An 18,652-nucleotide genomic window follows, 5' to 3' on the forward strand; every position below is an offset into this window, starting at 1 on the left:
GTATATTTCGTTATTTTTTATTTATTTATTTATTGTGCGCTATTGAAACGCTATTGAAAAACGTGCAGCATTCGTTAAGCTGAATTTCCTTTCCTTGCGCTTCCTCTCTGTCACTCACGCGTCTGTCTCTCATACACACACACAGGCACACACAGCCCATCCCCTCCGTGCACACCGCGTCTATCTCCATGAAAACCAACAAGATCATCCCTGGAAGCGTGGTCGGTGGTCGCACTGATGAACCTGACGCTGCTCGGGTAGAAGCATAAATTTCTCCCGCAACTTTTGTAGACTAAGCGTGCAACTAAATTACCAAACAGTAGAAGTAAACTCATTCTCCTTGGCCGGCTCTCGTGCGCGCTCAATGGACACCCGCCATCGACATGCATATTTAATCCAAATAAAACATTCACAATCGTGAACGCATTGACGCACAGAACTAGCTAAATTACTGTCAAATTCGGTTAGCATCATTAGTAGGCTATGCTGCAGGTATTTGATTAAAACTCTTGCATTCAAGTTGACTGACCATCTCAATACCAATATTTTCAACTCCAAGACTTAATGGGTCTGTCCCAAGGAGAAAAAGTATTAGCTTACCTTGAAACTTAAACACATGTGGGGAAACTGAACAGTCCAACCAGTAGAGTATGATAAGCTTAGCCTGCTACTTTGTTTACAATATTTTGAGGCTTCAACCAGACAGCTGAATTTAAGAAGTGGAGTTGTAATATGAATAGTAGGCTATAATCTGCATAAAGTTTGCTGTTATGAATACCAGAAATGTCTATTATATAGAATGTAAATAATTACATAATGTGTGTGTTTCAAATAAAGTCAAGCTTTAGCCTACATCTTATTAAAAACATAATTTACATTATATGAAAGGAGAGCGATAAAAAAGCGATGCAATGAAAATATGGGTGCAACCCCCCCCCCCCCCCCCGTCGGACATGGGGCGACCACCACACATTGCCTTCCAATCTGTGGGAAACACTGGTATGATCCATTTACATTGGATATTGCTATATAGACTAACAACAACTTTGCTATTGCTAGCTTGCTAAGTCTACCGTCCTGTTCAGAGTCTATAGCGACCATCAGAGTCCCTAGCAACCTTGAAGAGACTGACGAGATAACAGTGCAATCGTGGTTGACATACTACTGAAACGCTAATGTTAAAAAGTTGATTTTCACAAAAAGATCGTTTTCTCCATTTTTTGGTCAAAAACAGGTGTTTTTAGCAAAACTAACCCATGTTCTACCAAAGATTCTTAATTACTGACAAGATAGAGCAACATAATGCATCTCTATGGAAGAAAAATTCGACCAGTTCCTGTCTGCTTAAAGAGGCGTGTCGCATAGACGTCATAGTGGGATATCGATCTCTGTCAGATTGGCAAGCAGTTCAGTTCGAATGTTAACAGGTCTGCTTAAAGGGGGATTTCACCCCCCTCCCCTTTGCGAAGACAGAACGCGGAAATTATCAAACGTTTGCGCCTCTCGCTCCGCTTTAACCCTCTCTGGTTCTACTGACGATTACTAAAGAACGGAAAACGATAGCTTGTGTGTTTACATAGTCCTAACTGTTTGGTGGATCTTAGAAAAACAGTCAAAATGTTGTTAAACGTCTGGCAGTATGGAGCGCTCTGCACTGAAAATGGCTGGCAGCCAATGAGTTAAGGACAGGAAAGCCGAGTGCACATATGACAAAGGATAAGCTTTGATAAGCAAAAGCAGGGATTCCCAAACTGTGGTATGCGTACCACCAGTGGTATGCAAGCTGCTTCTAGGGGGTACGCGAGATGAAAAAGGCTATATTGGATTGGTGTTAAATATTAACATGAGTACATGAATCAATAAATTATTTTGAATCAGGTTATAATGATATGGAAATCATTTGCAAACTCTATCGTAGGCTACGTTTTCATTTTTTAAAGAAAGGCATGATGGCTGGAATGCGTGATGTGTTACTAATGTGTTACTTTTCGATGTGTAGGATGGTGGGGATACACGAGCCGAATCAGGATGTAGAAGGTGGTCCGTGAGGAAAAAGTTTGGGAATTGTTGAGCTAAAGGAAGCTGAACTCACATGTGGTAGAGGAAGCTGCCGGCTGCAGAAGCTAAGCCTTTGTGAGTAGCGAACACTAGCGGGTACACCTGGGTGCACTCCTCGTCTGACAGACCGTCCTCGGAGTTCCTATAGCCACACACACACACACACACACACACACACACACACACACACACACACACACACACACACACACACACACACACACACACACACACACACACACACACACACACACACACACACACACACACACACACGTTGGATGCAGGAAGTTAATAGCAAAGTCACTCAACCATAGAATATGCTGTGTGAGGAGGGAAATCCTTGTAGATGAAGATTGCTGGCATTTCAGTGACCTTCAGTAGAGCATTCAGTGCTCAAGTGTTCACAATACATACATGCAGAAATAACAGAACCAAGCACAAGTGTGAACTAGCACTCTTCGTCTCTCACACATAAAGACATACACACACACACACACACATACACACTCACTTATGGATGAGTAGAAGCAGCTTGACTGCCTCCACTGCCACCTCGGCGTCTTTGTCCAACACCATGTTCAGTATCCTCTCCTACACATACACACACACACACACACAGTTGTGAGACCCATAGAGAGCGTATCATAAAGAGCGAGCGTGGTGCAGGCCAGGGGTCGCCAGTGGGGTTGCGGGCGGCTACCTTGAATCTGCTGGTGAAGAGCTCCAGGCGGCCGATGAAGTCCTTTTCCTCATGGAGCCTTTGCAGAGCTTTCACACAGCGCAGGCGCACCACGGGTTGCTGAGGAGGAAACAGATAGAGAAGGAGAATTCATAAATACGTATCCACACAAACAAGATGTTTGTAAACAAACGTTTGGTACGTTTTGGCTGAGGGGTGATAATTAGGGATGCACCGATCCGATATTTGGATCGGATATCGGCCCCGATATGAACAAAATAGCTGGATCGGGGATCGGAAAAAATGAGCCGATCCATGGGCCGATCCGAATTTAATATAGTCTCAAAAAAAGGCTGAGCCATGACGCGCAACCAGCCATTTAGCGCAGCTCACTGCTGCAGGTTAGAGTGTGCCTCACCTCACTGTGTGCTCTGAGTGTCTAAATTCATGGATGGGATAAATACAGATACCAAATTTATGTCTTAGGATCAAAAGAATATCTATACTAACCACCATTTGTCATAGATTAATTACGATCTTCATGCGTTGTGTTGCATTTAGGCAACACGTTAATGTGTAACAGTCAACAAAATAGGCTACTCAAACTAAACACATTGTCATTTTCATCTCATCTGTATAAACTGTTCTTGGTATAAAGACATGCAAATGTTCAAATTGGCTGTTAAAAACGTATCATTTATTAGATAAAACGTACAACTTCCAGTGTTTCCCACAGATTGGAAGGCAATGTGTGGTGGTCGCCCCATGTCCGACGGGGGGGGGGGGGGGGGGTTGGGGGGTGCACCCATATTTTCATTGCATCGCTTTTTTATCGCTCTCCTTTCATATAATGTAAATTATGTTTTTAATAAGATGTAGGCTAAAGCTTGACTTTATTTGAAACACACACATTATGTAATTATTTACATTCTATATAATAGACATTTCTGGTATTCATAACAGCAAACTTTATGCAGATTATAGCCTACTATTCATATTACAACTCCACTTCTTAAATTCAGCTGTCTGGTTGAAGCCTCAAAATATTGTAAACAAAGTAGCAGGCTAAGCTTATCATACTCTACTGGTTGGACTGTTCAGTTTCCCCACATGTGTTTAAGTTTCAAGGTAAGCTAATACTTTTTCTCCTTGGGACAGACCCATTAAGTCTTGGAGTTGAAAATATTGGTATTGAGATGGTCAGTCAACTTGAATGCAAGAGTTTTAATCAAATACCTGCAGCATAGCCTACTAATGATGCTAACCGAATTTGACAGTAATTTAGCTAGTTCTGTGCGTCAATGCGTTCACGATTGTGAATGTTTTATTTGGATTAAATATGCATGTCGATGGCGGGTGTCCATTGAGCGCGCACGAGAGCCGGCCAAGGAGAATGAGTTTACTTCTACTGTTTGGTAATTTAGTTGCACGCTTAGTCTACAAAAGTTGCGGGAGAAATTTATGCTTCTACCCGAGCAGCGTCAGGTTCATCAGTGCGACCACCGACCACGCTTCCAGGGATGATCTTGTTGGTTTTCATGGAGACAGACGCGGTGTGCACGGAGGGGATGGGCTGTGTGTGCCTGTGTGTGTGTATGAGAGACAGACGCGTGAGTGACAGAGAGGAAGCGCAAGGAAAGGAAATTCAGCTTAACGAATGCTGCACGTTTTTCAATAGCGTTTCAATAGCGCACAATAAATAAATAAATAAAAAATAACGAAACGCAATATGTGGCGGCCGTTGCTGAATCTGTGGCGCACCGCCACAAATTTGTCTATGTGTGGGAAACACTGACTTCTACCGTTTACTACCATTCAAACTCCGTGTGAACTAATTAGTTTATCGTGGGGAAACTGTGGGACCGTACCACTATGAGTAAATAGAGGGGTTGCGCGGGTGACACCATTTTGGCAGGGGTGTTTCAATGTATGTCACTAATATGGGATTTTTATCTGCAAAATTGTTTTTTTGTTAGATTTATTATTTAGTAATAACTGTGAACTTGAATTTGAATGCTGTTCCAAGTTGCTGCTGGTGTACAACTGTTTATTTTTTATACTAGTAATATAATCAATAATGATGATGATAATTATAATAATAATAATAATAATAATAATAATACATTACCTTTATATCGAAGTGTTATTTTGTTAGATTTTTTTTTAGGAAAGTAATGTTTAGTTAGGGAAAGAATGAAGAATGAAGTCAAGCCTGATGCCTTTAGTCTTTTCCACATGGTGAGGTATACAGTTTATTAATTAACAATGGTATCGGATCGGTATCGGATATCGACCGATACGCAGAGCCCAGGCATTGGTATCGGTATCGGGACTGAAAAAGTCGGATCGGTGCATCCCTAGTGATAATAGCTGTGCAATGAGTACAAATATTTGTATTTGTTTTCTAATACAAAAATATCAACAGATTCATGCTTCCTCCAAAATGAACAGCTGTGTGTCTGTGTGTGGACAATCTTCTTTTCAATACCAAAGCCTTTGCCAAGGATATGCTCATTGATCAATATTTCTACTTTACTTAAGAGCCAGTGTAGAAAGGAAGCTCCAGGCAACCAGAGAGCTTATGGGGTTTACAGAAATCAATTACAGTCTTCAGTAGGAAATACACACCCACAAGAGTGGAATGACACCGCAACAACATTAATACAGCAGCATCAATTAACTCAAAATTCAGTTTATGCCGCTATTGACAAACTATTTATTTAACAGAGATTAGTAATCTCACATTATACAGCAGTTAGGTTTGGTCAAACTATCGATTTCTGATAGGATAAAAGGCATTCCAGAGCGGTAGATATCCCAGGACATCCCCACTCCACAACTAATCAGTCCTATGTGAACGTGCCATTAATTCAAGACGGAAGAAAGAGCAGTAATTTCTTGACTTAAATTGAATACATTGGCTGTTCATTGCAATTAGCTAATCACAAAGGCTGTCATTAATCATGCAGCTCAGAACTCTGTCCCAATGTATTCATCTTATCACATCACATCTATGATTTCTATATCCAAGTCTTCCTCCTTGTGCAACAGACACTGAGGCTTGACTAACAGCAGTGTTGTGCTTCTCATGCACTAGACAAGCTCATCAATCAGAAATCATACAAAAGGAATCATCAATCATGGCACTCTCCCTCAGTCCATACCCAACTTCCAGGCCCCCTGTAAGGCCGAAGAGGGGAGTCCTTCTGTCTGTGTGTGTGTGTGTGTGTGTGTGTGTGTGTGTGTGTGTGTGTGTGTGTGTGTGCTCACTCACATAACATAAAAAGTACCTTTTTGATATACTAAAAAAAAAAAAAAACAATTCTCAATTATACGACATGATCATCCAGATCCAGCTGGATCTGCAGTTATGGAGGATCTGCTTGCTGTCCTTGTTTGATGTCTGAGATTTTATTACGCGCCCAACTAGACTACAAGACTACAACTAAACTATCACCATCAAAAGTGTTAATAGTGCCCAAAGGAAAGCACAGGGGACGGAGAGGGAAACCTTGTCGTGCAGCATCCAGCCGAGGTACTTGAGGTAGCCGTCGTTGAGGAAGACGGAGGAGTTGGTCAGGACCCAGCCACCCAGCTCCTCCATACACACGGCCCGGATCTCCGGCACACGGTCCCGGTAGCGGTGCACAAACACACCCTTGAAGATGGCGTTCATGATGGAACACAGCTCAGTCTGGTGCTCCAAGAGCTGTGTGTATGTACACAACACACACACACACACACACACACACACACACACACACACACACACACACACACACACACAAACACACTTCAAAATGCAAAATTCAGATGGCAACCCATTAGTCTTACAACCTACCACCCTTCTTTAACAAATAATAAAATACTTTATAAATTCACAAATGGTAAAACAAATATCTGCAGCATATGTGATCCAAATATAAATGTGTGTGTGTGTGTGTGTGTGTGTGTGTGTGTGTGGATATTGTTGCTCTAGGGGGATGTGCACTGTGCACTGTTGTACTGTATTTATAGCTCATGGGCACTTGGGTATCAGTGAGTGAGAGGTTCTGTGTCTGTGGTCTGTGTCTGTGTGTGTGTGTGTGTGTGTGTGTGTGTGTGTGTGTGTGTGTGTGTGTGTGTGTGTGAGAGAGAGAGAGAGAGAGAGAGAGACCTCGCTGTGAGACTGTTCCAGCTCCTCTAGTTTCTGAGTGGCTCGGAGTTCAGAGGCTTTGCTCTTCTCCAGCTCACAGCGCCGCTTGGTCACCTGGATCTGAGCAAACACACTCACAGCCACCTCCACCACCACACTCATCAGCTTCATAGCTACAACACACAAACACACACACACACACACACACACACACACGTAAAAACAATTAGAACATTATGGACAAACACAAAATGGACAAAAGCAATAGCTACCCCCCCCCCCCCCCACACAAACACACACACACACACACACACACATACACACTCCATCTGTGCAACTGTACCATTGTGTATAACCACGCCCGCATACAGCGGAACTCATCAATCAGCCTAAACCAAGTCCTGGTGAGTGGTAATGGACATTACGGACATTCTGAGAGCTGCACCTCATTACTGAGTGAAACTAGATGACTCACACATAACCTCTCAGCAGTCACCCCTGCAGCGGCGGCTGCATTAGGGACGGGTTAGAACTCACTGGGGAGAGGCTCTGTAACTAAAGCCACCGATCCGATTACCACAGTGAAGGGCACCACATTCACCACCTCACTGCTTCAGGCTGATTCACAATCAATGACTCATCAATGAGAGGAACACTGGAGCATCAAAGTCATTTTCACACCAATTCCACCAATTGGTTTTATGGCATTATAAATCATCTTTGTGTGAATAATTTTTTCATTTAGGATTGTAAAGTAAGTGAGATCTAAAGTGAACTTTTCTGTTTTACGTTATCTAAAAGCTTTTGAAATATGCTCCCTCAACATTTTAGTACATTTGTTTATTCTGTGGAACTTGACAACTATCCGCACAACCCATCATAAAGCAATCTTTTTGCATGATGATTTTCCTCCTTCCCTGGCAATGAGTCTCATGTGCCGTGGGGGACTCGAATTAAAATTCAAAAGTGCTCGGTTGGCATAACAAATAGGGAACTGGCGTTGGCAACACACCGTCTTTTGAACACAGAGAGCAGGACGGAACACGGAGAGCACATCACTCACCGATGAAGGTGCTGGTGTGCCGGAAGGCGCGCACCTGAGAGTCAGCCAGGCCGGTGAGCAGCGGCACCAGGGTGCTGAACAGGAAGTCGTCGTAGAGCAGGCTGTGCTGACAGCGGCGCACCAGCTGGGCCACAAACTCACACAGGCTCTCACGGAAGCGCCGCCACTGGGGGCCCACCGAGGACAGAGGGTATGCCGCCGAGTCCTGGACATGGAGAAGAGGAGAGGAGAGGAGAGGAGAGGGGAGGGGAGGACAGGGGAGGAAGAGAGGAGAGGGGAGGAAGAGGAGAGGGAAGGAGGGAAGGAGGGGGCAGGGACAAGTGGAAAGGAAGTGAGGGGAGGAGGCAGGGAGGAGAGAGGAGAGGAGAGGAGAGTTGGAGAGAAGGCAGGGAGGAGAGGAGGGAAGAGGAGAGGAGGGGTGGCAGAGAGAAAGGTGAAGGAAACAAGAGATAGATATACTTAAAGTACACTTAATGATCCATGTGATGTTTTGCATTATACTGTATATCCAAACACCAAGCAAACAAAGCTTTGAAGTGGAAGAGCGAGGCAGGCAGACAGACAAAAACGGAGACAGACAGACAGAAAGGGAAGAGAGAGACAGGAGATAGTGGAGGAGGGAGAATATGGGGAGTGGGGGTGGGTCAGAGTGAAGGTCCCAAGAGACTCTGAGCCGTCCACATAGATGGAAATGACAGGAAGAGAAAGATTATTACAGCTCAACACAGTGATTGCCTGCGACTCACCATCTGGATACAGCACTTACCTCTTTGAACTCCTTGGTCAGCTGACAGATAATGTCACTATTTTGCATGCTGGTCAGCATTTCTTTGCTAACAACACCTGTATGTAAAAAAAATAATAATATGAATTTAGAATCTGCCAAGCCCTGATCCCTGATTCCATCTCCAGCTGTTCAATGTGTAAGAGGCATTCATTATCAAAATATAAAATTCCCAAGACACATGTGAAGAGGACAAAACGTAAACTCACTCACACATATATAAGCTTACATAAAGGTAAACATTTGTCTGTCTGAGAGAGTGGGTTTATTTGTTTATGCAGAGCATGGTGGAAACAGATGAGCAAAGTGTTGCCGCTTTTGTTCTCTGGTCTGTCAGGTCCCTTAAGCTGGGGGGTCCTGCCACCACAGGCCTGACGAGGGGCCCAGGGCCGATCAATGACTCTTAAAGACAAGTCAAAACGCCATTCCCTTGACCTTTGACCTCAATTATCCCCCAACGGAGCGCAACATGCACTCAGCCACACACACCCCTGCTTCCGTGACCTCTCACCTTTGCATCCACAGCACTGCACTAGGAAGTTGATGAGCTCCAGAAGCCCCGCCTCACGGTCCTGCTTGTAGTCCTCCAGCCATTCAGAGACCACCGTCTGAGAGAAGACAGCCAATGAGGCGAATGAACGCACCGCTCAAGGTTATGTATCTTTTGTAGCATCACGCTGAGGGAGGTGCACCGAGGTCAGGGATTCCCATTTCAACAACCCCCCCCCCCCCCCCCCCCCCCCAATCACCCACCCTCCTCTCCTACTCCGTTTAGCTTTTCTTTCATCCATCTCCTTGTCATTAGCCACTCCATCGGATGAATGATACGCTTCCCCTGTCCGTCAGTCAGTTCTCATCTCTCTTATGAATCTATGTCTGCCCAAGACACACACACACACACACACACACACTTGGGCATCATGGTGGTGTTGATGTTGGTGGGGGAAGGAGGTAGCACTCAATGCAGTTTCTAAAGGAGAATTCTAAAGAGCAAGAATCTGGGTCTGAAATGCGGTCATCTATATGGGCCTGCAGTGCACCATCCAACCCCCACCCTTTCAGTCCCATGTCTCTTCCACAGTTTCTCTACCTCCACCACCTCCTTCCTCCACCCTCTCCTTTTTCTTTCTCTCTATTCCCATTTCTCTTTCTCTCTCTCTCTCACTCACACACACACTCCCTCACTCCCTTACCACTAGAGCACTGCGGCCAGAACTGACGGCCTCATACAGGCTCCCAGCAGTGGTGTGCTCCTTCCCGCTCTCCTCCTCTCCCCCTGCCCTCCCTCTCTGCTGCCGGCTGGCGCGTCTGGGCCCCTTCTGTACAGGGGAGAAACTGCTAGCCGGAGGCGTCAGGCTCGAGCTTGACTGGTCTGACACGTTTCGTCTGGGTCTCTTGGGTGGCTGGTGAAATGGGGGAGGGGGGAGAGAGAGAATTGGAAATGTAAAAAAACAAACATTACAGACAGCTCGCAGCAACATATGCTTTGGTGAAATGGCACTGAATAATCAAGGTTTGTAAGCAAGTAAGTGTGCATGCATGACTGTGTGTCTGTGTCTGTGTGTGTGTGTGTTTGCAGACCAAAGTTCCATGGGCCACTGTCTGCTTCATCCTCTTCTTAGATTTGAGTTGAACCTCAAAGTCACTTCCAGACTCTGACACATCTTCTGAGAGATCTTCCTCCAAACTGAACCAAAACACAAGACAAAGAAAAGGAACAATAGTGAACAAGACACATTCTTAAAGGGATATTCCGCCATTTGTGGAAATACGCTCATTTTCCACCTTCCCTCGAGCAAAACAATCGATATTTACCTTGTTCCCGTTCATCCAGTCATTCTGTGAGTCTGGCGATACAACTTTTAGCTTCAGCCTAGCATAGATCACTGAATCGGATTAGACCATTAGCTTCTCGCCTGCTAGCTTCATGTTTAAAAGTGACTAAGATTTCTGATAATTTTCCCATTTAAAACGTGTCTCCTCTCAAGTTAGAAAGTGCAATAAGACCAACTGAAAATGAACCCTGCCGTTTTTCTAGGCTGATTTGACATGGAACTACACTCTCATCTGGCGTAATAATCAAGGCAACTTGCAGCTACTGGCACTACTACTGCTTGATGTCTATGGGGACTATTTTCAGATGCTGCGTACGATATCACTGCGCCTATGGTACGTTTGCAAGTTGCCTTGATTATTACGCCAGATGAGAGTGTAGTTCCATGTCAAATCAGCCTAGAAAAACGCCAGGTTTCATTTTCAGTTGGTCTTATTGCACTTTCTAACTTGAGAGGAGACACGTTTTAAATGGGAAAATTATCAGAAATCTTAGTCACTTTTAAACATGAAGCTAGCAGGCGAGAAGCTAATGGTCTAATCCGATTCAGTGATCTATGCTAGGCTGAAGCTAAAAGTTGTATCGCCAGACTCACAGAATGGCTGGATGAACGGGAACAAGGTAAATATCGATTGTTTTGCTCGAGGGGAGGTGGAAAATGAGCGTATTTCCAAAAATGGCGGAATATCCCTTTAACTGTTCAGTAAATCACCGTTACACATTCAACATGTATGATATGGCCTCAAAGGATTTATGACGATTCTTACCTTTCCAGGGCAGAGCCCTCCAATTGCTCCATGTCCATAATGAAATGTTGAACTTGTCAGCCGACTGAATAAATATAATTAATAAGTTAAGATTAAAGTGATATTTATTTTCATCCTAACTCGATGAAGTTTGCTGGTTAGCTCAGCTAACCTGTCGCTAACATCAAGCTAACCGTCAACCAATCACAAACCGGAGGCTCAGCAGGGAGCTCACACTAATAGTAATAAGGTTATGGATGGTTATTCAACTCAACGCCCAGTAGCTATGAGGTAACCCGACTCTCTCAAATCTCTGATGCTTTCCTATGCTACTACCTCTGTAATTGTTTAACTGATGTTATAACGTTGCCGTTATGAATGATTGGTTGTTTGCTGTTGTTAACAGTAACTTTAATATTGATTAAGTTAACGTTAAGCTAGTGTTGTTGAACAAGTTAAGGCAATCCATGCTAACTAACGTTATCAAACTACTGCTAGTTTAATTAAAACTAGCTAGCAGCTAGCTGCTGCTAATATGCATAAGGCAGCCTGTTAACGCTACTAACTCCAGATCCAGCACATTAGACGTCTCTGATTTAATGTCAATGTAAAGTTGCAGATAATGTATTTTCAAGAAATTTAAAACGAAAAACAACTAGTCAGTTTGCTTCACTGGCTTGCTAAGCAAAATTGTCAGTTAGTGGAGACGTTCAGCTTAAGTTACCTCAAGCAAGATTTGGAACTAAAGTCTGACTGGCAGCCTTTCCTCACAGCCTAAACTTACCCATAAGCATATTGAAGTGGCAACGTTAACATGACCTTAAGTTTGAAATGTCAAGATTTACCTGTGTTGAATGATGAACGCGGTAGCTCCTGAACACTGGTTTCAGACTGACAAATACAGACTTACTCACTTAATGTTATAATTAGCTTGGACTGGCTAAACGCATTCAGTTCGACGCACACAGGATCGTTAGCTACCTTCTCCCTGGCTCTGTTTACCTCAGGTAATCAAAGGCGGGAAGAAGACTGAAGTGACCTGATTGGCCCATCATTACCATAGACCTAAAAGAAATCATTACCTATTCTTTTAGGTCTATGACATAGACTGTAAAAAATATGGACAAAGCGTCTGTGACGTCACCCATAGATTTCTGAAGAACTCAAATGAAGCCGTTTATGGGGGGTATGGGCGGCGCCATCTTGGGAAACGTTGGGAAATCCTAACCACGCCCACATTCTGGCCAATCCAATCAAATGGGTGAAAGGGCGGGCTTTGTGCGAAACTGAGCCGAACAGGTGTTCTGTTCTGCTCGGCTTGTTCAGCTAAGCAGCTAATACGTTACGAGACTGGCAAGCTTGGCTACTGCTACGTTTACTGCGAAGCCACCGAAGTCGAAGACTGAGTCTAACCCACCTGAATTTGCTGGTAAGTTGAACCGTGTTCATGTATGTCTCCTTAAGGCATGTGTTCAGACATCTTATGATTATGTATCCTGCAAGCTAACCGGGTAAACTCATGTGAATAGTTAGTGCTGCTAACAAGTTAGCCTACTATAATGAACGGAGTTGTGTTTGCGCCTTCTAGCAGGTGAAATAAGCTAGCTGTTAACGTTACGTTACCCCATTTACAATAAACGATAGAGAAAGTTAGACTCCACTACAGATACATTGATCTTTAGCTTTAGTGATTAACGTTACCCATCTCTGTTCTCATTTTATTATTGGTAATGTAGTTATGAAACGTTGAAACGTATGATCCTGTGACATTGAATGTGGCGGTCATTTCATTGTAACATTAACAATAATTTGTCAACATCAAGCTCGCCTTATTCCGTCAAGTTATTGACAAAATTTTAGTCTAGTATTAGTTGTACATCATTGATGTGTTTTATGTTTTAGCAATAATCATGGGTTTCATCAGGTCCCTTTCCACAGGTGTATTAATCAAACATGCTGTCTGCATTCATAGTCAAGGTGCTTAATTTTATACACCTGTGGAAAGGGACCTAATGAAAACAATGAATATACAAGGGTGTTGTGTTATGGATTATGCAATGAGTAAAACTAAATACAATTTTAGAGCAATGATTTGCACAATATGTAATTTTACTGTCAAAATCACACTCATGAATACTGATTGCAAGTGTTGTTAGTTGACACTTGTGTTGTACTTGTATTGCTTTTCATTGTAGGTTACACAGGTATGAATGTAATTAAATGTTTACCTTTCTATTTTGGCAGTACCTAATGTGTGGATCATTGAAGACTGCTATGTTTGCTGTGGAGAGGAGGTGGCAAGGAGGTCCCCGAGCTCTAACCTGGGACTAAATGCAGGTGAAATGGCTTGGCTGGGGTCGACTGAGGTGGCATAGCATCCTTCTCCTTTTTGCCTAGTCCCTGAAGAGTGGATTTTGCCGCAGAGATGAAGCAGAACCTGTGTGATCTCCATCTGCTCTGCGTCATCGATGGGGATCCACAAACCCCAAGAAGATCGAGTATGGGTGAACAGCAGCTTTGTGTTGGGTCATGCCCCATCCACACAACTTTGCATTGTTTCTTAGAGACCAGGTTAATCTATCTGGCGCAATGAATATTTTTAAAATATTGTTGAATGTCTGTATCCAGCCGAATTCAGTAGGCAACCTGCATTTTGATGGCACTGAACTTGCACTTACAAATGGTTATGGAACTTTTCTAAGAGATGCTGTTACTGATACTGATGGACTGATGGACTGTTACACCCTTTCCTTTACTTATGTCAAAACCAATGTCTGTTCATTAACAAAATTACTGTTGATGGCACTGAAGTTGAAAATAAAAACACAGATGTTTATGGGACTTTTCTGTGGGGTGTCCTACGAAGCAAGTTAGACAAATCTAGGTTATCTAGACATATCGAGGCTGCACAAAGCCTTAACTCGGGTATTAAGTTAAGTGATCCTACGACAGCAGGTATGTGATACATTTGTCAAACTAGGCTTTCAGCTCAGATCTGTGCGCGTTCTCGTGGTTGGGGTGATTTTGACCAATCGGAAAACGTGGAGACGCACAAGACAGCCTAGGTTTAAAAACGATTACTTCCGCATTTATAAGCGGTAGCGAAATCTAGGGTGGTCTTTTTTAGTGTCTAACCTATAACATCAAAAAGTCGATGGTCATCAGATATTGTATGGCATGCATGTCCATAATAGTGACATATTTGCACGCACAACATAGTTAAAAGCGCCTTCGAGATTCAAAATGTTTGCAGAGGCGGGGCCGAACCTGTTCAAAGTATGACAGATTAGCACACGTGAGATAACTTCGTTGTTCAAGATAATGGATTGGTTAGAATTGGTCAGAGGGCGGTGATATTTCACGATTTGAGCTATAACTAAGCACATAACCCGCTCCCGAGCAGGTTTGGTTGCGAGCATAAGATACCATGGTGATACAGTGACGCTAAAACAAATCCACTTTCGTATGACAGCATACCCTGGTTTTGAGCGCAACATACCTCGCTAAGCCACTAATCGAGCTTCGTAGGACACCCCACTGGTCAACTGTGACCTACATTTAACTTGTGTCAAACCAGTTTTGTCTATGCTGTCAAACATTTACGATTAAATTGCAGTGGGAGCAAAAACAATCCGTAGGTTGAATTAAAGACCCAGATGCGGAAGTACATTTGCATTTTTACTTATGTCTGGAGCATTACAGGTAAATAACACAATGTTGTAAGCTAGTAAATAGTCAGTATATAGACTGCTTTGCAAACTCAGATGTAAATAAGGTAATCATGAAGGGGTCTGCTGGTGAAGAGTCTTTGAAATCAGAAGTTGTCACTGGTCGAAAACTGTTAGGAGCCAGCTCCTCATGTTCAGCACCCACTGGTTCAGCCTGGCTGGATCACCTAAAGAGAAACTTGACACAGGCAAGAATGGTAGATTGTTAATCATTGTTATAATCAAATTATTTGAATTACACTCCAATGTGGGACATATCAGTCTGTTCTTGTGTTGCATATATTGATTTGGCACACGCATATGTTACAGTACACTTTTGTTTCCTTGTGTCTAACCTATAACTGACAATGGTATGTTGACTAGATGTCGCTCGTTATCACAGCTCCCGTGTTCAAAGTATACAGTCAGGTTCATAGCGGTTCACCTCAGCAAGAAGAAAGCAAGCCGTTTAATGTGAGGATTGAGGAATCTTCGGCTTAGGTTAATGTCTTCACAAACGTTGTGATCTTAAATGCAACAACAGAGGCTGTAAATTGACAACAGACTAAGTATTCCCTAAAGATTTTTTGAAGAAAACACATATGTTACCCTTACACAGTCTGTTTGTTGATTACAGCTAACTCAAGTACCTGGGCTAGTAACATTAACATGAAGTTAACTCACAACAGCGGTTTTCACTACATTTCTTAAATGAATGTTTGTGGGTGCTTCTGCCATTAGGTTTCAACAATAAGCAAATTAGTTCATTACTTCCTTAATGTTACACTTACGTGGGGATTTCCGATAGTAAGCCAGCATGTTTGCGGTAGGTTAAACCAGAGACATACCACAGACGCTAATTTGTCCCAGCGATTTATGCTAACGTTAGCTTGCTACTGATGCTAAGGCTAACGTTCACATAAGCTAGCAGCTACGTGAAATAATTCACCCCTTGCCAATGATGTCATAAAAGTTCGCGCCACAGCGAAATAGCTAACTGGACGGCAAGAAGACGAGTCGAATCAATGGGTTCTGATGGGACGTATAGCGCTAGCTCAAAGATTATATTGAAATTGTACCTTCATAATGTCCTTCCACCACTGTTAGCATATTGTCTGTAATGAATCAACATCCGATTACTTGAAACAAATATATTTTGCTTTGTTTTCTTGAGTGTTTCGGGAGTATTTCAACCACGATTGCACTGTCATCTGGTCCGTCTACTTAGCTCAGCAAGGGTTGTTATAGCAACCATAAACTCTGAATGGGACGGCACGTTTAACGAGTTCAGTGCTAGGATAAACGTAAGCTAGGTTAGCTAATAATAGTGTTCAATGACCGCTAACGTTATTTCATATACTGATATGTTATGTTTTGACTATGTTTCATCTGTTAAGAGCATTACAAATAAAGTGGCCAAATCGGTTTGAAATATTTTAGCCCAGAAATACTTAATATGGGTGTTAATATACAGTAGGCTAATATTAGCAGTAGACTACGATCTAGCAGCCCTATGTTAGTGCTGTTATCACAAGTTTAATAACTATGTAAATTTGCGATCACAACCCATTTCACCTTACAACACATCTGGCATGTTTATTTGACTACCAGACGCTGACCAAAGTAATACATTGAACTACAAAAGATGTTAAAGTTAAGGTGTTCACTTCTTCATAATGTCATTTGCCGTACATCTCCTATCTTTCTGCCGTCCGTCATGGTGCCGTCCGGCGCTGTCACGTCACTTTGTGACGTTTCAGCAAGGGGTGAATAGTGGAATGTCACTTACCGGAAAACTAGAGTGATGTCCTCTTCTGGTGTCGGTTAGTACAGTTAACAGCAGAGATATTTCAATAAAAATGTTCAGAGAGGATACGGTGATGAAGATTCAGGATCACGGCTGAGACGTCCACTCGGCTGGCAACGTCAACCTCGACATTGGTCAGCTGTCAATCAAGTTGACGACGTCATTCATTTTTTATATCCAAATGCGATCCAAACTAACGAGTTAGAAAAAAATTCACCCCCCTCACAGTTGTCAGGGACCGGGAAACTACCGAAAAATACAATAAAAGTCCATGGGACCAGGCTTTAAAAACACGAATTTACGCCGTGAAAACGAACATTTTAACATGGGCGTCTATGGAAATTTGCTCTGTTTTGGGACCAGTCCCCAGCGGATTTTCGAGGTATTGCAGTTTTTCGAACTTCCGGGTAGGCTTCATTGTTCAGTTTAGAATGTTGCCGCTTGGGTCTATGATCATTACATGTAATGTTGGTTCTGATTGGTGATCATTCATGTCTGCATAGAAAAGGTAACATTTTTTGTTTTTGCACATGTCCTGTCCAGTAAGCCCTCATTTTCATTGTTTTGGGTGGGTGGGGGGGGGCGGCAGCATCTTTTTTACATGTCCTCTGAGTAGTCTAGTAGACTACTACGTTTTCTGAGATGATCACATGCACACACACACACACACACACACACACTTGGTCTACCCATTCTAGCCTCTTCCTCAGCTAGATCAATAAAAGTGTGCATTTCAATCCAGACCAGGAGGCAGCTGGTAAATGTAACATCTGTTTCAAAGAGAGAGAGAGAGAGAGAGAGAGGGGGGGGGGGGGAGGGGGGGGATCAGATCAGGGATGGAGTTGATAGGCTAATTTAGCCTCCTTTATACTGAGCTAGGGACATACATTGGTCATAATGAACAATAATATTCAACAGAGAAAAGAAGTAGGCTATATTATTTCTTAAGAGGGCCAAAAGACACGCATGTTTGGTTCACGGACCATAGCCCAGCTCTGTTGGGACTGGGAGTGGTTAGGGATTTAAAAAAAAAAAAAAGAAAGAAAGAAAGAAAATGTAAGTAGCTGGCTATGCCAATCCGTGCCCATCTATTAATGCAAATGAATCCATGAATAATTCTTGAAAGGTAATCACACCGTCAGCATGAATTTTAACCAGCAAATCGTCACTTTGCATTTTGTTCTTTTTCTCACTCCTTTCAAAACATCGGTGTTCTAAAAAGGGGGAAGTGATTTTATTCTACCTAGGATGGAGCCTATCCTTCGGGTAGCTAATTATACGGGAAAGCTAAATTGCCGGTCTACTCATTTGGGTTTTGGAGGATGGGCTATCCTGTCTCATGCGCCCCCACCCCAGCCCTATGCTTGCCTTCCCCTCCTCCCTCCCGCAACTCCCTCCACACACCTCCCCGTTGTCTCCATCTCGGTCCTCTGGCTGCGAGGCTCATTGTTCTGACACAGATCGAAAAGCGAGGGATAGCAGCTGACGGCTCGCGCAAGTGAAGTCTGTTATAATCACTCGCGGCATAGGACAAAGAAATATACTTCTCAACAAAAGGCTTGTTGGAATAGCCCACTCAAGGACAATTTTGCCGGAATCTTTGTCGATTAAATGGTGTATTGGCAAGGCTATGAAATGGTGCGGACAAGAATGACTTAATTTGTTAAAACAAATGGAAGGTCTGATGTTAGTTCATCTCGCTGGATCTATCGTATCGCTACGTGAAAACCACGCTCGCTAGTCATTGTTCTGTTTCTTGTTCGGACAGTATTCTTTGGAATTGATTTTGTCCTAAGTATCCGTCTTGACTGTTTCAGGCTAACGGCAGGCTACTGG

At 43.2% G+C, this 18,652-nt stretch overlaps 1 protein-coding gene across 1 annotated transcript in view; it reads right to left on the reverse strand.

Annotated features, from left to right (window-relative positions):
• Positions 1 to 12,288, reverse strand: part of LOC134095987 (cohesin subunit SA-1) — a 38,953-nt gene extending 26,665 nt beyond the window's left edge. Inside the window, exons 1-12 of the mRNA XM_062549716.1 lie at positions 12,148 to 12,288; positions 11,324 to 11,387; positions 10,304 to 10,409; positions 9,916 to 10,125; positions 9,234 to 9,330; positions 8,705 to 8,781; positions 7,939 to 8,143; positions 6,897 to 7,048; positions 6,252 to 6,449; positions 2,762 to 2,860; positions 2,573 to 2,652; positions 2,093 to 2,200 (exon numbers count right to left, since the gene is read on the reverse strand). Coding sequence (XP_062405700.1) covers positions 2,093 to 2,200; positions 2,573 to 2,652; positions 2,762 to 2,860; positions 6,252 to 6,449; positions 6,897 to 7,048; positions 7,939 to 8,143; positions 8,705 to 8,781; positions 9,234 to 9,330; positions 9,916 to 10,125; positions 10,304 to 10,409; positions 11,324 to 11,361 — 1,370 coding nt within the window. The 5' untranslated portion in view covers positions 11,362 to 11,387; positions 12,148 to 12,288. The remainder of the gene's footprint in view (positions 1 to 2,092; positions 2,201 to 2,572; positions 2,653 to 2,761; positions 2,861 to 6,251; positions 6,450 to 6,896; positions 7,049 to 7,938; positions 8,144 to 8,704; positions 8,782 to 9,233; positions 9,331 to 9,915; positions 10,126 to 10,303; positions 10,410 to 11,323; positions 11,388 to 12,147) is intronic.
• Positions 12,289 to 18,652: the final 6,364 nt, after the last annotated feature.

This window comes from Sardina pilchardus, chromosome 11 (assembly GCF_963854185.1).
Source record: "Sardina pilchardus chromosome 11, fSarPil1.1, whole genome shotgun sequence".
NCBI classification, from domain to species: Eukaryota; Metazoa; Chordata; class Actinopteri; order Clupeiformes; family Clupeidae; genus Sardina; species Sardina pilchardus.